Here is a 23,211-nt window from a genome sequence, read left to right as displayed (position 1 = left end):
GAATCCCTTCCCATACACGGAGCAAGTGAATGGCCTCTCCCCGGTGTGAATACGCTGGTGTTCAGTGAGGTTCCTTGAACGAGTGAATCCCTTCCCACACACGGAGCAGGTGAACGTCCTCTCCCCAGTGTGACTGCGCCAATGAATTTCCAGCTCAGATGGGCAAGAAAATCCATTCCCACAGTCACCACATTTCCACGGTTTCTCCGTGGAGCGGGTGTCCTTGTGTCTCTCCAGGCTGAACGATCGGTTGAAGCCTCGTCTACACACAGAACACGTATATGGTTACTCCCCGCTGTGAAAATTTTCCTCATATAACGGATTCTACAAACAAATACTAATTATGATATTCATACAATATTATAGTTGTGTAGTAAAGTTCTTCTGACCGGCAGTGTCCACCAACTGAGCAGACCGATAGTGAGCAGATCTGGGAGGCACCACAAGATGTTCCACCTTGACTGCAGCAGTCAGCTTTCTTATCCCCGGGGTTCGGACTCTCAACTAAGCTGCTAACTGCCCCTCTATTCAGGCCCGAAAAGTAGAGCCTGCGTGATTCTTGTTACATCTGTGAATCAGATCATCCTGCTGAAGGAAAGTTACAGAACAAACAACCTCAAACTAATCTTACAAATAATGAACTAACAAAGGGCCTCCATCGAACTGCAAGGAATATTACTTCCAGCTGCATTCCTTTTACAGATGTGCTCGCTCTAACTCGATCTTCCGTAGACATAGGCTTGGCAGATTGTTTGTAACTAACAGCTCCTTCAGTATATTTTCTTCCCACAATTGAATGTTGTGCCTCAGGAGTTAATTGGAACTATAAACTTCTTAAATTGCTAGTTAAGACAGATGGCTTTGCCCGTTGCCTAGACAGCACAATGATGTTTATGGACCTCTCCAACAGGGAAGGTCTCTGTGTAGAGAATAACAACTTGCATTTATGTAGCACCTTTAACATAGTAACATGTCCCAAGGTGCTTCACAGGAGCCTATTGTCAAACAAAATTTGACACCAAACCGCATAAGGAGATATTAGTGCAAAAGAGGTCGGTTTTAAGGAGCGGCTTAAAAGAGGAAAGTCGGGGAGTTTGGGGCAACGAATTCCAGAGCTTAGGGCCCAGTAGCTGAAGGCACGGCTGCCAATGGTGGAGCGATTAAAACTGGGGACGTGCAAGAGGCCAGAATTGGAGGAGCGCAGCAATCTCGGAGGGTTGTAGGGCTGGAGGAGGTTACAGAGATAGGGAGGGGTGATAGGGAGGGGTGAGGCCAAGGAGGAATTGAAAAAAAGCTTCAATTCAAGAGTTTCTGGGCAGTTAGTCTTTTAATTCAGAATCTAGCAGCCTCTATGTAAACATACAATAGCAAAATACTGCGAATGCTGGAAATCTGAAATAACAACAGAAAATGCTGGAAACACTCAGCAGGTCATATGTATATGAAATAAAGAATATCTGTCTTGTGTTTAGAATTACATTCTAAATCTAATTTAATCGTGACAATATTTTCATTTTGACAATATTTTAATTTTAATTCCGAACTTCTAAAACCCCCTTTCCCACACTTGGTCCCTCCCTATAAACTGTCCCTGTGTAATATTTCTCAGTTTAGGTGAAGGACGCTCCCTGACCAGTCTCCACTTCTCATCCATTTACAGACGCTCCCTGACCAGTCTCCATTTCTCCTCCATTTATACACGCTCCCTGAACAGTCTCCATTTCTCCTCCATTTACAGATGCTCCCTGACCAGTCTCCATTTCTCCTCCATTTACAGACGCTCCCTGACCAGTCACCATTTCTCCTCCATTTACAGATGCTCACTGACCAGTCACCATTTCTCTTCCATTTACAGACGCTCCCTGACTCACTTCCTGCCTCTCCCGGAGTTTGTCGCTTTGTTGAGATTCGGCCCGGAGTGAAACGGGAACCCGCGGGTGGGTGCGGATAATGTTCACTGCTCTTATAATCGGGCCTGGGGCCGCACTCGGGGTGTGTGAAACCCGCGTCCCCCCGGGGTTCATTAACCCGCCTCCCTCAGACCTGCTGCAGCCTCGCCACCCGCGCATGCTCAGCTCACACTGCCCAACAATCAGCCTCTCCCGCGCATGCTCAGCTCACCTTCTGTTGTTCAGGTTTAAAGGTCAAGCCCCGCCCCTCACACACTCCGATTGGTTGGAGGACCTGCCGCCCACTCGGTCCTCCAGCCCCGCCCCGCTCTTCCTATTGGTCGGAAGCTCACGTCAGTCACCCGGGCTGACCATGCGCAGACCTTGGCAGCAGCCGCTGACACATCAGGTGAGAGAGCTCAGGGAGCGGGTTCATGAACCCTGGGGCGGCGCGGGCTGCTCACACCCCGAGCTCAGGGAGCGGGTTCATGAACCCCGGGGGGGCGCGGGCTGCTCACACCCCGAGCTCAGGGAGCGGGTTCATGAACCCCGGGGGGACGCGGGCCGCTCACACCCCAAGCTCGGGGAGCGGGTTCATGAACCCCGGGGGGACGCGGGCCGCTCACACCCCGAGCTTAGGGAGTGGGTTCATGAACCCCGGGGGGACGCGGGCCGCTCACACCCCGAGCTCAGGGAGCGGGTTCATGAACCCCGGGGGGACGCGGGCCGCTCACACCCCGAGCTCAAGGAGCGGGTTCATGAACCCCGGGGGGACGCGGGCCGCTCACACCCCAAGCTCGGGGAGCGGGTTCATGAACCCCGGGGGGACGCGGGCCGCTCACACCCCGAGCTCAGGGAGCGGGTTCATGAACCCCGGGGGGACGCGGGCCGCTCACACCCCGAGCTTAGGGAGTGGGTTCATGAACCCCGGGGGGACGCGGGCCGCTCACACCCCGAGCTCAGGGAGCGGGTTCATGAACCCCGGGGGGACGCGGGCCGCTCACACCCCGAGCTCAGGGAGCGGGTTCATGAACCCCGGGGGGACGCGGGCCGCTCACACCCCGAGCTTAGGGAGTGGGTTCATGAACCCCGGGGGGACGCGGGCCGCTCACACCCCGAGCTCAGGGAGCGGCTTCATGAACCCCGGGGGGACGCGGGCCGCTCACACCCCGAGCTCAGGGAGCGGGTTCATGAACCCCGGGGGGACGCGGGCCGCTCACACCCCGAGCTCAGGGAGCGGGTTCATGAACCCCGGGGGGACGCGGGCCGCTCACACCCCGAGCTCAGGGAGCGGGTTCATGAACCCCGGGGGGACGCGGGCTGCTCACACCCCGAGCTCAGGGAGCGGGTTCATGAACCCCGGGGGGACGCGGGCTGCTCACACCCCGAGCTCAGGGAGCGGGTTCATGAACCCTGGGGGGACGCGGGCTGCTCACACCCCGAGTGCGGCCCCAGGCCCCATTATTAAAACACTCAACATTATCCGCTTCACAAACACCCGGGGTGGGCCTCGGCGTTTTATCCCCGGAGTTTATGACAGCGAATTACTCGCTGTTGTGTCCTGATTGGGCGAAGGGCGGAACTCCTTTTATGGCTTTACAGCTTGCTTATTCCCTATCACTTACCTTCAGCGATTGGTGCACAAGGACACCCAGGTCTCTTGCACTTCCCCTTCTCTCAATCTATTGCCATTCAGATAATAATCTGCTTTCCTGTTTTTGACACCAAAGTGGATAACCTCACATTTATCCACATTGGGCAGAAACATGGCAGATGCAGTATAATCACCCAACCTGTCCAAATCGTACTGGAGTTTCTCAGCATCCTCCTCGCAGCACACAGGCTCACCCAGCTTTGTGTCGTCTGCAAACTTGGAGATATTACATCTAGTTCCCTCCTAGGACCCCAGCTATTCACAATATATATATTAATGATCTAGACGAGGGAACTAGATGTAATATCTCCAAGTTTGCAGATGACACAAAGCTGGGTGGGCGTGTGTGCTGCGAGGAGGGTGCTGAGAAACTCCAGGAAAATACTGTAATTCACTCATGAAATAGTAAATTGAAAGAAGATGCCACAAAAAGTAGAACTATTTCAGCAAGAAACTGAGACAAGTTATTGGGGGTAGGCGAGAATGTGGAGTAATCGGATCAGCCATGATCTCATTGAATGGCGGAGCAGGCTCGAGGGGCTGAGTGGCCTGCTCCTGCTCCTAATTCGTATGTAATGAAATAGAAACATAGAAATATGGAACATAGGAGCAGGAGTAGGCCATTCGGCCCCTCGAGCCTGCTCCGCCATTCAATGAGATCATGGCTGATCATCCAAATTCAGTATCCTGTCCCTGCCTTCTCCCCATATCCCTTGATCCCTTTAGCCTTAAGAAATATATCCAACTCCTTCTTGAATATATTTAATGAATTGGCCTCTACTGCCTTCTGTGGTAGAGAATTCCACAGGTTCACCACTCTCTGGGTGAAGAAATTCCTCCTAATTTCTGTCCTAAATGGCTTACCCCTTATCCTTAGACTGTGACCCCTGGTTCTGGACTCCCCGACCATCGGGAACATCCTTCCTGCATCTAGTCTCTCCAGTCCTGTCAGAATTTTATAAGTTTCAATGAGATCCCCTCTCATTCTTCTAAATTTCAATGAGTATAAGCCCAATCGACCCAATCTCTCCTCATACGTCATTCCTGCCATCCCAGGTATCAGTCTGGTGAATCTTCGCTGAACTCCTTCCATGGCAAGAACATCCTTCCTCAGATAAGGCGACCAAAACTGCACACAATACTCAAGATGTGGTCTCACCAAGGCCCTGTACAACTGCAGCAAGACATCTTTGTTCCTGTACTCAAACCCTCTCGCTACGAAGGCCAACATACCATTTGCCTACTTAACCGCCTGCTGCACCTGCATGCTTACCTTCAGCGACTGGTGCACAAGGACACCCAGGTCTCGTTGCACTTCCCCTTCTCTCAATCTATTGTCATTCAGATAATAATCTGCCTTCCTGTTTTTGACACCAAAGTGGATAACCTCGCATTTACCCACTTTATACTGCATCTGCCATGTTTCTGCCCAATCACCCAACCTGTCCAAATCTTACTGGAGTTTCTCGGCATCCTTGCAGTACACACGCCCACCCAGCTTTGTGTTGTCTGCAAATTTGGAGATATTACATCTTGTTCCCTTGTATAGATCATTAATATATATTGTGAATAGCTGGAGTCCAAGGACCGATACCTGCAGTACCCCACTAGTCACTGCCTGCCACTCGGAAAAAGACCTGTTTATTCCAACTCTTTGCTTTCTGTCTGTCAACCAGTTCCCTATCCAAGTCAATACCTTGCCCCCAATCCCATGTGCCTTAACTTTACACACTAATCTCTTATGCGGGACCTTATCAAAAGCCTTCTGAAAGTCCAAATACACCACATCCACTGGTTCTCCCTTATCTATTTTACCAGTTACATCCTCAAAAAATTCCAGTAGATTTGTCAAGCACGATTTACCTTTTGTAAATCCATGTTGACTTTGTCTGATCCTGTCACTGTTTTCCAAGTGCTCTGCTATTACATCTGTTAAATCCGTGAATTGTGAGGTGTGGTGTCCTTCAATAAATAGACGGAGACTGCAGATGAACAATCAACAGGTGTTTACTGGATGAGGGTATTCTAAAAACTAACAGTACAGATCCCTACTCAGGATTTATATACAGGTGTGGTCACTGCCGGTCCTACAGTATACAGGAGCTGTAAAAGTAGTTTTCCTCTTAAAGGTACATACACTACAACATCTTTCATAATGGACTCTAGCATTTTCCCCACTACCGATGTCAGGCTTACTGGTTTGTAATTCCCCGTTTTCTCTCTACCACCTTTTTTGAATAGTGGGGTAACATTAGCTACCCTCCAATCCATGGGTACTGTTCCAGATTCCATCGAATGTTGGAAGATGATCAGCAATGCATCTACTATTTCTAGGGCCACTTCCTTAAGTACACTAGGATGTAGATTATCAGGCCCTGGGGATTTATCGGCCTTCAATCCCATCAATTTCCCTAACACCATTTCCCTACAAATACGGATTTCTTTCAGTTCCTCCCTTTCATCAGACCCTATGTTCCCCGACATCTCTGGGAGGTTATTTGTGTCCTCCTTTGTGAAGACAGAACCAAAATATGTATTTCATTGGTCTGCCATTTCTTTGTTCCCCATTATAAATTCCCCTGATTCTGACTGCAAGGGACCTACGCTTGACTTCACCAATCTTTTTCTCTTCACATATCTATAAAAGCTTTTACAGTCAGTTTTTATGTTCCCTGCAAGCTTACTCTCATATTCAATTTTCCCCTTCTTAATTAATCCCTTTGTCCTCCTTTGTTGAATCCTAAACTGCTCCCAATCCTCAGGTTTATTGCTTTTTCTGGCCAATTTATATGTCCTCTCCTTGGATCTTATGCTATCCCTAATTTCCCTTGTTAGCCACGGTTGAGTCACCTTTTTTGTTTTATTTTTATGCCAAACTGGGATGAACAAATTCTGTAGTTCATCCATGCGGTCTTTGAATGTTTGCCATTGCCTATCCACCGTCAACCCTTTGAGTGACATTCCTCAAACAATTCTACCCAACTCGCGCCTCAGACCATTGTAGTTTCCTTTATTTAAATTCAGGACCCTGGTCTCTGAGTCAACTACTTCATTCTCCATCTTAATGAAGAATTCTATCATATTATGATCGCTCTGACCCAAGGGGCCTCGTACAACAAAATTGCTAATTAATCCTTTCTCGTTACATAATACCCAGTCTAAGATGGCCTGATCTCTGGTTGGTTCCTCAACATATTGGTCCAGGAAACCATCCCGTAAACACTCCAGGAATTCCTCCTCCTCAGTATTGTTACTAATTTGGTTAGCCCAATCTATATGTAGATTAAAGTCACCCATGATGACTGCTGTGCCCTTATTGCACGCTTCTCTAATTTCCCTTTTAATGCTATCCCCAACCTCCGCATTACTGTCTGGAGGTCTATATACCACTCCCACTAACTTTTTCTGCCCCTTGGTATTTCTCAGTTCTACCCATACAGATTCCACATCATCAGAGCTAATATCCTTTTACAATTGTGTTAATTCATTCTTTAACCAGTAATGCTACCCCACCTCCCTTTCCTTTTTGCCTATCTTTCCTGAATATTGAATACCCCTGGATGTTGAGTTCCCAGCCTTGGCCACTCTGGAGCCATGTTTCCGTAATCCCAGTCAAATCGTATTCGTTTACCTCTATTTGCGCAGCTAATTCATCCACCTTATTACAAATGCTCCTCGCATTAAGACACAAGGCCTTCAGGCTTGTTTTTGTAACGCTCTTAGACCTATTAGAATTATTATTTACTGTGGCCATGTTTGATTTAAACCGTTGATTTCTCTGACTGTACTCAAAGAATGTGCTGATCAGCTGGCTGATGTCTTCACCGCCATCTTCAATCTGTCATTGGCCCAGGCAGTAGTCCCTACATGCTTCAAGACCACTACCATTATTCCTGTGCCAAAGCAAATGGCTGTGACGTGTCTGAACGACTATCGACCTGTCGCACTCACACCCATCATAATGAAGTGTTTCGAGAGACTGGTCCTGGCTCACATCAAAGCCAGTGTTCCCGCCTCTCTTGACCAACACCAGTTTGCCTATCGTGCAAACAGACCAATGGAGGATGCAATCACAACTGCTCTACATTCTGCATTGAATCACTTAGACGGTAAAGAGACCTACATCAGAATGCTGTTCATAGACTACAGCTCAGCATTCAACACTATCGTCCCCAACAAGCTGGCCACCAAACTCCACACTCTTGGCCTGAACACTTCCCTTTGCAACTGGACCCTGGACTTCCTAACAGACCCCAGTCTGTCAAATTAGGTAACCACACCTCCCCCCCCCCAACCCTGAACACGGGGGCCCCACAAGGATGTGTGCTGAGCCCCCTCCTCTACTCCCTCTTCACCCACGACTGTGTGGCTGTTCATGGTTCCAACACCATCATCAAGTTTGCGGATGATACCACGGTGGTAGACCAGATCACCAACAACGATGAGTCAGCCTACAGGGAGGAGGCCCAGCATCTCGTGAAGTGGTGCGCCGATAACAACCTGGCCCTTAACATCAAGAAAACCAAGGAAATCATTGTGGACTTCAGGAAGTCTAAAGGCGTAAGTCACACCCCCATCCACATCCATGGGGCTGTGGTGGAAAGGGTGGACAGCTTTAAGTTCCTCGGAGTCCACATCATGGAAGACCTCTCCTGGTCCCTCAATACCTCCTCTTTGGTGAAGAAGGCCCAGCAGCGCCTATATTTCCTAAGGAGGCTGAAGGGATGTAACCTGTCACCCCTGATCCTCTCTAACTTTTACCACTGCACAATAGAGAGCATCCTGACGAACTGTATCACAGTGTGGTATGGCAGCTGTAGCTCCTATGACCGGAAAGCCCTGCAGCGGGTAGTCAAAACTGCCCAACTCATTACCGGCACCCGGCTACCGACCATAGGGCACATCTACCAGAAACGCTGTTTACGGAGGTCACTGACCATTATCAAAGACCCTACCCACCCCAGCCACAGTTTGTTCGCCCCCCTGCCATCTGGGAGATGCTACAGATGCATTTGCACCCGAACGACCAGATTTAGGAACAGCTTCTTTCCCAGGGCTGTCATCCTACTGAACTCTACAAATAAACTCTAAAGCCTGCACATCTGCCAATGCACTTTATTATGTTTATGTTTATGTATTACAAGCCAAATGAATGTTGAATGTTAAATGTCTTAATCAAAATGTACACTCTCGGGAGCCGCAAGCCTACATTTCGTTGTACTGCACTTGTGCACTAACAATGACAATAAAGTTGATTATGATTATGATTTATGATTGATGATTTTTGTTATTCTCCTTCCAATCTTTTGCTTTTATCCTTGTTTCCCTTTCCTCTGTCCCCCTACTCAGGTTCCCAACCCCCTGCCATTTTAGTTTAAACCCTCCCCCAGAGCATTAGCAAACACTACCCCTAGGACATTGGTCCCGGCCCTGCCCAGGTGCAATCCATCCAGTTTGAACTGGTCCCACCTCCCCCAAAACTGGTTCCAATGTCCCAGGAATTTGAATCCCTCCCCCTCGCACCATTCCTCTAGCCACGTATTCATCTGAAATATCCTTCTATTTCTACTCTGACTAGCACGTGGCACTGGTAGCAATCCTGAGATTACTACCTTTGAGGTCCTATTTTTTAATTTACCTCCTAACTCCCTATATTCAGCTTTTAGGACCTCATCCCGTTTTTTACCTTTATCGTTGGTACCTATATGCACCACGACAACTGGCTGTTCACCCTCCCCTTACAAAATGTCCTGCAGCCGCTCTGAGACATCCTTGACCCTTGCACCAGGGAGGCAACACACAATCCTGGAGTCTCGTTTGCGGCCGCAGAAACGCCTATCTATTCCCCCTGCAATAGAATCCCCTATTACTATAGCTCTACCCCTCTTTTTCCTCCCGTCCTGTGCAGCAGAGCCACCCCTGGTGCCAGGAAGTTGGTTGCTGCTGCCTTTGATAAGCCATCCCCCTCAACAGTACTCAAAGTGGTGTATCTGTTTGAGAGGGGGATGTCCACAGGGGACACCTGCACTACCTGCCTGCGCCTAGCACTCTGTCTGTTGGTCATCCCCTTCCCTTTCTGCCTGTCCAACCTTTGCCTGCGGTGTGACCAACTGCTTAAACGTGTTATCCACGACTTCCTCAGCATCGCGAATGGTCCAGTATGTATCCAATCACAGCTCCAGCGCCTCAATGCGGTCTGCCAGTAGCTGCAACTGGACACACTTCCTGCACACGTAGTTGTTAGGGACACAGGATGTGTCCCTGAGTTCCCACATAGCGCAGGAGGAGGTATTTACTCAGACGGGTGGAAGGTGGGAAGTGGTGTTCCATGGGGATCGGTGCTGGGACCACTGTTGTTCACCATTTACATGAATGATTTCCACTTGGGAATCAGAAGTACAATTTCAAAATTTGCAGATGGCACTAAATTGGGGGGTGTAGTTAATACTGAGGAAGACTGCGATAACATCCTTGTAGAATTATTCAGTTGTGTTCAGTAAATAGCAGCATCTTTTAATTTGCTTTGACTGATCACATCACTATATAGTTATGTGAAAAACAGAAATCATTACCAGCTCCCAATTTCAGAATTGTTAGATTCAAACTCAACTTCTTCCAAGTACAATCTTACATTTCAAAAATTGTAATGGATGTAGGTGAGATATTCGGACTGTTGTCTAACACAATCCAAACACACTGACACACAGACAGATGGGCAGGTGTAGCTTCACAGCGAATCCTTTCAAGCCTCACTAAAAAGTGGCAGACTGGCAATCCATTGTTCACTGATGGAGTTGTGATCTTTGTAAATTAAGAAAGGAAATGTGTCAAAGAGTTGATTAACAGAGTGGGGCATCATCTCCCTTTGATTTCTATTTCTGACACCAGGCAACAGAAAAAGGTCATTACAACATGACATAAACAGACTCTTCAGGTGTGAGACATCAGACTTCAGAACAACACGTCTGCCAGCTCTGGCCACAAACCTCAGTACAGTCAACCTTTCAGCAGCTGCAGCCCTGATTAAATAACTAGTAGTTTAACATGTCTAGTAGAGCTTTTGTATCAAAATAGAAGAAATGTATTTGTGACACACACACAATTAATAATTACATCACAATGTGATTGTGAGGATCGATTATCGCCTCTTGATAACTTCCGTGCCCACCGGTCGAGGAAGGTATCAAGTGAACCGGTGGACACCGCCTGCTCCCTCTCCAGGGCCACCCGGGCAGGGACAAGACCACGGGAGAGAGGCAGCCAGAGTGACCCCCCCATAGGCCCCGTCCAGTCTGGGCCTACAAATTGCTGTTTTCACCAGGCCCAAGAGCAGGTCCAGGAGAAGATCCTTCGACTTACCCACACCCCTCTGCTCCAGGCGGCCAAAGATTAGGAGCGTGGGGCTAAAGTGTAACCAAGAGTTGAGGAGCAGCCCCTTCAGGTAACTATACAGGGGCTGCAACCTGTCACACTGAATATATACACGGCCTGTGGACTCCGCTAGGCCGCAAACATCACATCTGGCCTTGGAGTCCGGAAAGGTGCTTAAAAACTGTTGCACACGACAGCTCATTGCAACAGTCTCCACCCCAGATCCCCAATGGTGCAGGGAAGGACCCCCGCGTAGAGAGCCCTCCATTGGGGAACCTCGCCTCCACCGGACAGCAAGATGACCCACCAGTCTGATTGAGATTGGGCAATAAACTAAATTAATCAATAAATGATACAGAAACCCGAGTCCCCGGGTCCTCAGCCCTGGTGTGAAGTACACTAGCCACCAATTTTCCATTACTAACTCGCACCTCAGGCCCCGCCCAGTCTGGTTTAATTACTAAATGTTTTCTAACTGTGTTTTCCAACTCAGGTTCAGGCCTGTCATTCTGACAGAAACTTATGAGGCCTCATTTTTTTGTGTGGCCTACCCGAGAGGCTTTAATAAACTGCCAATAAGATTTTTATTTTAACAGTGGAAAGAGGTGAAAAACACCAGTAGTAATGCCTCAAAACTCACGGACAGAGAAATCCACTTCATCAGCGCCCCTGCCACAGGACTCAATATCCACCCCCTCTGCCGCTGGTGCACTGTGTCTGCAGTATGTACGGTCTACAAGATGACCACGGTCAGGCCGTGTGGAGTCAAAGGTCAGGCAGCAGAATGGATGGAAAGATCGCAACAAACTTCCCTTAACTCCAACCCTCTGATTTCTGTTTTGTAGCCATCTTTCCATCCATTCTGCTGCCTGGCCCTTCACTCCACACGGCCTGACCTTGGTCATCTTCTATATCGCACAAACTGTTTATGGATAGCAAGCTGGTTACAAAACAGAAAACAGAGAGTAGGGGTTGGGAGTAGCTACTCAGACTGACAAAAGGTGGGAAGTGGTGTTCCACAGGGATCGGTGCTGGGATCACTGTTGTTCATAAACAATTTGGACTCGGGAATCAGAGGTACAATCTCAAAGTTTGTCAATGACACCAAATTGGGAGGTAGAGTTAATACTGAGGAAGACAAAATGCAAGAAGATATTAATAAATTTGAGAATGGGCGTGTAATTGGCAAATTAATTTCACTATAGAGCAGTGTGAGGTGGTGTGTTTTGGTGGGAAGAATAAGGAGGCCACACACTGTGGTAAACCACTGTTATTGTTGTTCACCATTGTTGTTGTTGTTGCACACTGTTGTATCTATGCATGCCTCAGCTGGCTCCGCCCCTGGCTCCACCCACATGCCCAGGTATAAAGGTGACTGCTCTGCAGCCCCCTGCCTTCTTGGAAACCAGTCAACCACGAGAGGCATACTCTGTTCTTTGTTAATAAAAGCCTTTTTGTTACTCTCCTAACTCTCCGTCTTTTATGAGTAATTGATAGCGCATCAATTTTATTAACAAAAACAAAATGTCGGCACCAAACGCTGAGCAGCAGGCGCTGCAGCAAACGACGGCACCAAACGCTGAGCAGCAGGCGCTGCTGCATGCCCTCAGACCAACATGCCTGGACCTAGACCCTCAAGAGGCGGGTTCGTCTACCAAGTTCGCACAATGGCTGCGTTGCTTCGAAGCTTACCTGGAAGCCTCAGCCGTGACACTAGAGGGAAACAAACTAAAAATCCTGGCCTCCAAGGTGGGCCACCAAGTCTACACGCTCATCCAGGACGCGACTACCTACACGGCAGCTATCGATCTGCTAAAAGGACAATACACACGCCCGGTAAATACGGTTTACGCCAGACACCTCCTGAGATCCCGCAAACAGCAGTCCGGGAATCGGTGGAGGCATTCCTACGGGCACTACAGATACTCGGCCGAGCCTGCGATTGTAAAGAGGTATCGGCCGCGACACACACGGAGGGACTTATCCGAGATGCTTTTGTTGCGGGCCTCAAGTCCGACTACTCCCGGCAGAGACTGTTGGAGAAGGGCGAAATTGACCTGAAGAAGGCAGTGTCCCTCGCGCTCTCGCTAGACGCGGCCCACCGGAATATGGACGCATTCTCCCCTAACCGCTCCGCACCGTGGACGCCACAACCTTGGGTCATGGGACCGCCACCCCCGGCACCAACTGCTGCAGCGATGTCCAAGGGCCCGAAATGTTACTTTTGTGGCCAGGCAAAACACCCCAGAGCACGCTGCCCGGCGAAAAACGCTACCTGCTCTGGCTGCGGGAAGAAAGGACACTACATCAGCGCCTGCAAAGGTAAAACCGCAAACGCCAGCAGCGCTACGTGTGAACTGTGGGGGCAGCCATCTTGTCCGCCATCTTGGACACCTCCAGCCGCGTGGGGATCAGGATCATGGGCGCAGCCATTTTGTCCGCCATCTTGGACGCCTCCAACTCCAATCGCGGGTGACCCGGACTCCACCACCGCCTCGTCTGACGACCACAGCGACTCGCTCGACCATACGCTGGCCTCCGTGACGCTGGACCAATCTCTCCCTCACCAACTGTCCAGGTCCATGATGGACATTATGGTAAATGGCCGCGCCACTACCTGCCTTTTCGACAGCGGGAGCACGGAGAGCTTTATCCACCCCGACACGGTGTGCAGTTACTCTCTCCCAGTCCTGCCAACGCGCCATCGGATCTCTATGGCTTCCAAATCCCATTCAGCAGACGTTGGTGGCTACTGTGTAGTGACCCTTTCAGTAAGGGGCACAGAATACAAAAATTTTAAACTTCTTGTCTTGCCCCATCTCTGCGCTGCCGTTCTACTGGGGTTGGATTTTCAGTGCCACCTTAAAAGTGTCACATTAGCGTACGGCGGACCCCTCCCCCCACTCACAGTCTGCAGCCAGCAGCTTTTAAATCGCCCGCCGCGCACCATTTGCAGCCTCTCCACGCTTAAAGTCTCCCCCCCCCCTTGTTCGCTAACCTCACCCGCGACTGTAAGCCCATCGCTACCAAAAGCAGGCGGTACAGTGCCGGGGATAGGAGCTTCATTAAATCCAAAGTAGCAAGACTCCTGAAGGAAGGGATTATTGAGGGTAGCACTAGCCCATGGCGAGCACAAGTGGTGGTAGTGAAGACTGGCGAAAAACAGCGCCTAGTTATTGACTACAGCCAGACGATCAATCGCTACACCCAGTTAGATGCATACCCACTCCCCCGCATATCTGACATGGTCAATCAGATAGCACAATACCGGGTGTTCTCGACGATTGATCTGAAGTCGGCATACCACCAGCTCCCCATCAGGGCTGAGGACCGCCAGTACACAGCTTTTGAAGCTGACGGTCGTCTCTACCACTTCCTCCGAGTCCCCTTCGGCGTCACCAACGGGGTTTCGGTCTTCCAAAGGGAGATGGACCGAATGGTTGATCAGAACGCGCTGCAGGCCACCTTCCCCTATCTAGACAACGTCACCATCTGCGGCCACGACCAGCAGGACCATGACGTTAACCTAGAGAAATTCCTCCGTACGGCCCAGCGGCTGAATCTAACATACAACAAGGACAAATGTATGTTTCGCACCACGCGCCTCGCCATTCTTGGCTGCGTAGTGGAGAACGGAGTCATCGGTCCCGACCCCGACAGAATGCGCCCCCTTATGGAGCTCCCCCTCCCCCACTGCCAAAAAGCACTGAAGAGATGCCTAGGGTTTTTCTCTTACTATGCTCAGTGGGTGCCCAACTATGCGGACAAAGCCAGACCCCTCATCAAGTCCACCTCCTTCCCCCTGACAGCAGAGGCATGTGCAGCCTTCACTCTCATAAAAAGAGGTATTGCAAAGGCCACAATGCACGCAGTGGATGAGTCCATCCCTTTCCAAGTGGAGAGCGACGCATCCGACTTCGCCCTAGCTGCAACCCTTAACCAGGTGGGGAGACCCGTGGCCTTTTTCTCAAGGACCCTCCAGGGCCCCGAGATTCGACACTCCTCTGTCGAAAAGGAGGCCCAGGCCATTGTGGAAGCGGTGCGACATTGGAGGCATTACCTGGCCGGAAAACGATTTACCCTGCTCACTGACCAGCGTTCAGTAGCTTTTATGTTTAATAATAAGCAGAGGGGCAAAATCAAGAACGACAAGATCTTGAGGTGGAGAATTGAACTCTCCACCTACAACTACGATATCTTGTACCGGCCCGGGAAACTCAATGAGCCCCCAGATGCCCTATCACGTGGTACATGCACCAACGCGCAGGTTGATAGACTGCAGACCCTCCACAATGACCTCTGCCACCCGGGGGTCACCAGGTTCTTCCATTTCATCAAATCCCGTAACCTGCCCTACTCCATCGAGGAGGTCAGGACCATGACCAGGAACTGCCAAATCTGTGCCGAGTGCAAACTGCATTTTTATAGGCCAGACAGAGCAAGCCTGATCAAGGCCACTCGCCCCTTCGAGCGCCTGAGCGTCGATTTTAAAGGGCCCCTCCCCTCCTCTGACCGCAACGTGTACTTCCTCAACATAATTGATGAGTACTCCCGTTTCCCGTTTGCCATCCCTTGCCCAGACATGACCAGTACCACGGTCATTAAATGTCTGAATGACCTTTTCGCCTTGTTCGACTTCCCTAGCTATATCCATAGCGACCGGGGCTCATCCTTCATGAGCGACGAACTCCGTCAGTACCTGCTCACGAGAGGTATTGTTACAAGCAGAACCACCAGCTACAACCCCCGGGGGAACGGCCAGGTGGAAAGAGAGAAGGCGACGGTTTGGAAGGCCGTCCTCTTAAACTTAAAATCTAAGGGCCTTCCAACCTCTCGCTGGCAGGAGGCCCTCCCTGCAGCGCTCCACTCCATTCGGTCACTGCTTTGTACGGCCACCAATGCCACCCCCCATGAAAAAATGTTCACTTTCCCCAGGAAGTCCACATCGGGGACCTCGCTACCGACATGGCTGACGTCTCCAGGACCCGTCCTACTGCGGAAGCACGTGAGGTCCCATAAAACGGACCCCCTGGTCGAGAGGGTGAGCCTCCTCCACGCCAACCCCCAGTATGCTTACGTGGCGTACCCGGACGGGCGGGAGGACACAGTCTCCATACGAGACCTCACACCTTCGGGTGCCCCTGAAACACTACCATTGCCATCCACCACTACCCACAACCCAACCCCGCTAGACGGCATGCCGCAGCCCCAGGACCCGTCATTGACCACCCAACCACTCAATGAGACGCCAGATTCAACGTTGGATGCTGCACCATCACCGCCGCCACCACGACGATCAGGACGGCATACAAGGCCACCTGATAGACTTACTTACACGAACCTTTAGTACACTTCACCCCGTCGGACTCAATTTTAAACAAGGGGTGAATGTGGTAAACCACTGTTATTGTTGTTCACCGTTGTTGTTGTTGCACACTGTTGTATCTATGCATGCCTCAGCTGGCTCCGCCCCTGGCTCCACCCACATGCCCAGGTATAAAGGTGACTGCTCTGCAGCCCCCTGCCTTCTTGGAAACCAGTCAACCACGAGAGGCATGCTGTTCTTTGTTAATAAAAGCCTTTTTGTTACTCTCCTAACTCCGTCTTTTATGAGTAATTGATAGCGCATCACACACTACTTGGACAAGGGGGTGAAATTGGGTTGCTTTGTGCCTCCCGCGATATTCAGCGGGAGGTTAGCAGCGGCGGTAGCCGGTAGCGCCCCGCGGCACTGCACCACCGGCAATGACATCATCGCCATGCGCAGCACCCCGGCTGCAACCTTGGGTTGCGACCCCTGACCTATCACCAGACAATATGTCCAACATTCTGCAGCTGTGGCGACGCCACTTAAAGGGCAGGTGTCGGGCGGCAACTTTTTATTTTGGCCGACTGCCAGCACCTGCCCCCTTCTTTTTCGGCGTGCCGGCTGCAATCGCTCAGCTCGGCGCTCCTCTTGATCAGACACCCCGCTGCCCGGTGGTCCAGCAGGGCCCCGGTGTGCGCAGTGCTAGGCCCCTCCCCTTTAATCAGGGAGGTCTGCTATGACACGGTGCTATGTGCCAACGGGCATGGTGCTGTTACATGAAATGCCATGAATTTCACTGGTTGCACCTCAAGAGGGAGGGGAGCGCTTCCAGTAGCACCCCGCCTCGTGCCTGGGGCGCTACCACTGAATTTAATGCACAGGGGCGCTAACTTTATCGGGGAACTAAAATTAGCCCCGGCGACATTAGCAACCCAAAGGGGGTGCCACCGAACTTTTCCCCCTAAGAGTCTAAATGGGCTGGAGGAGCAGAGGGATCCAGGGATACAGATACACAAATCACTAAAACTAGCGACACAGGTTAATAAGGCCATTAAAATAAAAGCACTGGGGTACATTCCTAAAGGAGCCTTCTGTTCCATGCCTAGGAGCTCTGAACCATGGCAGAGAGCGGCTGGGACACGTTTCTCACACGCCTCGATATTAACCCATACGGCGACTTTGCTGTCAGTGAAGAGAGACGAGAAAGACCAAAGTGCCGTTTGCCCCTCTCAGTGTGGCCCTGAAGGACTGTGTCCAGGCTGAAGTTCTGTTCCTGCCGTACGATCCTCCCCCAGATTGTCCTTTCTGAGCTCCAGCCAGGTGAATGCTAAACACTCAGGTGGGAAAGAAGAAAATCTACAACAATGTGTTTAAAACAAAGCTGGTTTATTTGACATCTCTCCAGAATATTAAACTCCAGCCCAGTTACAGGAGTTATTAATATCAGCAGAACCAAACCCCAACTGTCAGAATGAACATGGTTCAGTCCTGGATGTGATTAACAGCAGCAACAACAGCAGAATCCAACCCCTGCAGTCACTTGTGAACTCGCTGGTGTCTCAGCAGGTGGGATGAACGAGTGAATCCCTTCCCACACTCAGAGCAGGTGAACGGTCTCTCCCCAGTGTGAACTCGCTGGTGTGTCAGCAGGGTGGATGAATGAGTGAATCCCTTCCCACACACGGAGCAGGTGAATGGTCTCTCCCCGGTGTGAGTGCGCTGGTGTACAGTGAGCTCAGATGATCGCCTGAACCCAGTCCCGCAGTGAGAGCACCTGAACGGTCTCTCCCCAGTGTGAACACGTTGATGGTACGTCAGATCCCAGGAAGTTTTATAGCACTTCCCACAGTCCGAGCATTTAAATGGTCTCTCATCAGTGTGAACTCGCTGATGATTCAGCAGGATGGATGACTGAGTGAATCCCTTCCCACACACAGGACAGGTGAATGGCCTCTCTCCAGTGTGAACTCGCTGGTGTCTCATTAGGTGGGATGAATTAGTGAATCCCTTCCCACACACGGAGCAGGTGAACGGCCTCTCCCCGGTGTGACTGTGCTTGTGTGTCGATAAGCCAGAGGATCGGCTGAAGCCTCGACCACACACAGAACACGTGTACGGTTTCTCCCCGCTGTGAACGGTGCTTTTTGCTTCCATGTTCAGAGGCCGATGATATTCAGATCCGATGAGTTGAGTGTCTCTGTCAGATCTTGATGTGATGTGTGGTTTGAGTTTGCTGTCTGTAAATCCTCCTCTTCTAATGCCCTGTAAAATTACTTTAAAACAGGGTGCGTGAGAGAGAACCCACAAGAAAACAAAGGTAGGTTGTGAAATTGAGTTCAATGAATCTGGTCATTTGTGGGGCCAGCACTAGAAGGAGAGAGAGGTGGGAGGGGGAGGGGGCAATGGAAAGTAACTTTATACATCTGCAACTCGACCAGAACTTTGACAGAACCTCCAAAACCCGCAACCTCCACAACCTAGAAGGACAAGGGCAGCTGTTGCATGGGAGCACCATCATCTCCAAGTTCCCCTCCAAGTCACACACCATCCTGACTTAGACATATTCATCGTTGCTGGGTCAAAATCCTGGAACTCCTTACCGAACAACATTGTGGGTGTACCTTCACCACACGGACTGCAGGAGTTCAAGAAGGCGACTCACCACCACATTCGCAACGGGCAACTGGGGATTGGCAATATCTGCTGCTCCTGCTAGTGACGCCCACATCCCAAGAATGAATTAAAACAAATCTGTATATGTGAACTGGATTAAAAGCCCCTACAGAGATATTTGTTCCTAAAACAATACTCTTTTACATTGTAGCGACAGTGACCAACCAGAGATCAGGTCATCTTAGACTGGGCATTATGTAATGAGAAAGGATTAATTAGCAATCTTGTTGTGCGAGGCCCCTTGGGGAGGAGCAATCATAATATGACAGATTCTTCATTAAGATGGAGAATGAAGTAGTTGACTCAGAGACTAGAGTCCTGAATTTAAATAAAGGAAACTATGATGGTCTGAGGAGCGAGTTGGGTAGGATTGATTGGGGACTGTCACTCAGAGGGTTGACGGTGGATAGGCAATGGCAAGCATTCAAAGACCGCATGGATGAACTACAGAATTTGTTCATCCCAGTTCGGCATAAAAATAAAACAAAAAAGGTGACTCAACCGTGGCTAACAAGGGAAATTAGGGATAGCATAAGATCCAAGGAGAGGACATATACATTGGCCAGAAAAAGCAGTAAACCTAAGGATTGGGAGCAGTTTAGGATTCAACAAAGGAGGACAAAGGGATTAATTAAGAAAGGGAACATAGAATATGAGAGTAAGCTTGCAGGGAACATAAAAACTGACTGTAAAAGCTTTTATAGATATGTGAAGAGAAAAAGATTGGTGAAGTCAAGCGTAGGTCCCTTGCAGTCAGAATCAGGGGAATTTATAATGGGGAACAAAGAAATGGCAGACCAATTAAATACATATATTGGTTCTGTCTTCACAAAGGAGGACACAAATAACCTCCCAGAGATGTTGGGGAACACAGGGTCTGATGAAGGGGAGGAACTGAAAGAAATCAGTATTTGTAAGGAAATGGTGTTAAGGGACTGAAGGCTGATAAATCCCCAGGGCCTGATAATCTACATCCTAGGGTGCTTAAGGAAGTGGCCCTAGAAATAGTAGATGCATTGCTGATCATCTTCCAACATTCGATGGAACCTGGAACAGTACCCATGGATTGGAGGGTAGCTAATGTTACCCCACTATTCAAAAAAGGTGGTAGAGAGAAAGTGGGGAATTACAGACCGGTAAGCCTGACAGTGGGGAAAATGCTAGAGTCCATTATAAAAGATGTAATAGCTGAGCACTTGGAAAACAGTGACAGGATCGGACAAAGTCAACATGGATTTACAAAAGGTAAATCGTGCTCGACTAATCTACTGGAATTTTTTGAGGATGTAACTGGTACAATAGATAAGGGTGAACCAGTGGATGTGGTGTATTTGGACTTTCAGAAGGCTTTCGATAAGGTCCCGCATAAGAGATTAGCGTGTAAAGTTAAGGCACATGGGATTGGGGGCAAGGTATTGACTTGGATAGAAAACTGGTTGGCAGACAGAAAGCAAAGAGTTGGAATAAATGGGTCTTTTTCCGAGTGGCAAGCAGTGACTAGTGGGGTACCGCAGGGATCGGTCCTTGGACTCCAGCTATTCACAATATATATTAATGATCTGGACGAGGGAACTAGATGTAATATCTCCAAATTTGCAGACGACACAAAGCTGGGTGGGCGTGTGTGCTGTGAGGAGGATGCCGCAAAACTCCAGGATGATTTGGACAGGTTGGGTGATTGGGCAGAAGCATGGCAGATGCAATATAATGTGGATAAATCTGAGGTTATCCACTTTGGTGGCAAAAACAGGAAGGCAGATTATTATCTGAATGGCAATAGATTGGGTGAAGGGGAAGTGCAACGAGACCTGGGTGTCCTTGTGCACCAGTCATTGATGGTAAGCATGCAGGTGCAGCAGGCGGTTAAGAAAGAAAATGGTATGTTGGCCTTCGTAGCGAGAGGCTTTGAGTACAGGAACAAGGATGTCTTGCTGCAGTTGTACAGGGCCTTGGTGAGACCACATCTTGAGTATTGTGTGCAGTTTTGGTCGCCTTATCTGAGGAAGGATGTTCTTGCCATGGAAGGAGTTCAGCGAAGATTCACCAGGCTGATACCTGGGATGGCAGGAATGATGTATGAGGAGAGATTGGGTCAATTGGGCTTGTACTCGCTGGAGTTTAGAAGAATGAGAGGGGATCTCATTGAAACTTACAAAATTCTGACAGGACTGGACAGACCAGATGCAGGAAGGATGTTCCCGATGGTCAGGGAGTCCAGAACCAGGGGTCACAGTCTAAGGATAAAGGGCATGCCATTTAGGACAGAAATGAGGAGGAATTTCTTCACCCAGAGAGTGGTGAACCTGTGGAATTCTCTACCACAGAAGGCAGTAGAGGCCAATTCACTAAATATATTCAAGAAGGAGTTAGATATATTTCTTAAGGCTAAAGGGATCAAGGGATATGGGGAGAAGGCAGGGACAGGGTACTGAATTTGGATGATCAGCCATGATCACATTGAATGGCGGAGCAGGCTCGAGGGGCCGAATGGCCTACTCCTGCTCCTATCTTCTATGTTTCTATGTGTCTGTGTAACAACATAATCTCCTCTAGAATCCACCTCCCTTGACAGTCTCACATTTGAAATTGTTGGGTCCTCCTGGGCTCAGAAGTACCTTGATACATGTTGGTAGGAAGAACGAGGAGAGGCAATATAAACTAAAGGGTACAATTCTAAAGTGGGTGCATGAACAGAGAGACCTGGGGGTATGTGTGCACAAATCATTGAAGGTGGCAGGGCAGGTTGAGAAAGTGGTTAAAAAAGCATACCGGATCCTGGGCTTTATAAAGAGAGGCATAGAGTCCAAAAGGAAGGAAGTTATGATGAACCTTTATAAAACACTGGTTCGGCCTCAACTGGAGTATTGTGTCCAATTCTGGGCACCGCACCTTAGGAAGGATGTGAAGCCCTTAGAGAAGGTGCCGAAAAGATTTACAAGAATGGTTCCAGGGATGAGGGACTTCAGTTACGTGGATAGACTGGAGAAGCTGGGGTGGTTCTCCTTAGAGCAGAGAAGGTTGAGAGGAGATTTGATAGGAGTTCAAAATCATGAGGGTTCTGGACAGAGTAGATAGAGAGAAACTGTTTCCATTGGCGGAAGGGTCGAGAACCAGAGGACACAGATTTAAGGTGATTGGCAGAAGAACCAAAGGTGACATGAGGAAAAACTTTTGTACGCAGCGAGTGGTTAGGATCTGGAATGCACTGCCTGAAAGGGTGGTGGAGGCAGGTTCAATCACGGCTTTCAAAAGGGAATTGGATAAGTACCTGAAGTAAAGAAATATGCAGGGTTACGGGGAAAGGGCGGGGACTGGGACTCGCTGAAGTGATCTTGCAGAGAGCCGGCACGGGCTCGACGGGCTGAATGGCCTCCTTCTGTGCTGTAACCATTCTATGATTCTATAAAATATTAGAAAGTTTGTTCCACAGAAGCACGAGGTTTATCTGCTTTTATTGATGAATTTAAAAAGTCTGTATTAAAACCTGAGCCAGTGTGTTGTGAGACAAAGAGCCTTGTGTCCAATAAGGGGAATAAAGGCCCACAGCCTCCCCTGGCCCCGGGCCCTGAACAAGGGACTGGAGAAACTCGCTGCCCTGCGGATCAGACAATCAGCCGGCGCTAGTCCCGCCCTCGGGCTCCCCGATTGGTTGGAGGACCCGCCGCAGGCTCGCTCCTCCAGCCCCGCCCTGCTCGCTCCCTATTGGACGGAAGCTCCCGTCAATCAGGCCGTGGGCCCGGGTCACGTGTCCCCGAGGAGATCACGTGGAACGTCCAACTGACGCCGCTCGGTCCGGGGCCTCGCGGACTCTCAGGTTTTTCTATTTCTCTTTATTCTCTCCAGATCCACCCCTCTCCCCCACCCCGCGCGACTGTCCACCCAATCGGAGCGGAGAAAACTCACTTTGCGTCACCGATCGCGACTCTGCAACCGACACCAAGGCCTTCCCCGGAATGCACCGCGCCGACTCCTTGCAATAGGATCCGTCTGCGCAGGCGCAGCTCCGAGTGGGGGAGGGGCATTGGTGCCCTCTGGGCATGCGCGGTTATTACCCTTGGTGACCGGGAGGGGTCGCTGCTCCGGACTCGGCGCAAACTGCCGTCCCGCGTGCGCATGCGCGGACTCTTGGCTCTCCATCAGCCAGAAGAGGTCGCTGGTGAGACCAGTGAAGAAAGAAAGACTTGCCTTTATATAGCGCCTTTCACCACCACCGGACGTCCCAAAGCGCTTTACAGTCAATGAAGTACTTTTGAAGTGTAGTCACTGTTGTAATATATGACCAGGTAATCTATCATTTTGTTACTTTGATTGAGAGA

The 23,211-nt window shown here is 49.9% G+C and overlaps 1 protein-coding gene across 1 annotated transcript; it reads right to left on the bottom strand.

Moving 5' to 3' along the window:
- Positions 1 to 17,609: 17,609 nt before the first annotated feature.
- LOC147118666 (uncharacterized) lies at positions 17,610 to 22,887 on the bottom strand. The gene is made up of 2 exons (XM_085984538.1): positions 22,799 to 22,887; positions 17,610 to 18,495 (listed from the first exon to the last, which is right to left on the bottom strand). The coding sequence occupies exon 2, from the start codon at positions 18,374 to 18,376 to the stop codon at positions 17,759 to 17,761; it is 618 nt and encodes a 205-aa protein (XP_085840664.1). The 5' UTR covers positions 18,377 to 18,495; positions 22,799 to 22,887; the 3' UTR covers positions 17,610 to 17,758.
- Positions 22,888 to 23,211: the final 324 nt, after the last annotated feature.

This window comes from Somniosus microcephalus, chromosome 4 (assembly GCF_052327205.1).
Source record: "Somniosus microcephalus isolate GS21.2 chromosome 4, FLI_Smic_1.0, whole genome shotgun sequence".
NCBI lineage: Eukaryota > Metazoa > Chordata > Chondrichthyes > Squaliformes > Somniosidae > Somniosus > Somniosus microcephalus.
This window is presented reverse-complemented; position numbering and strand designations above follow the sequence as displayed.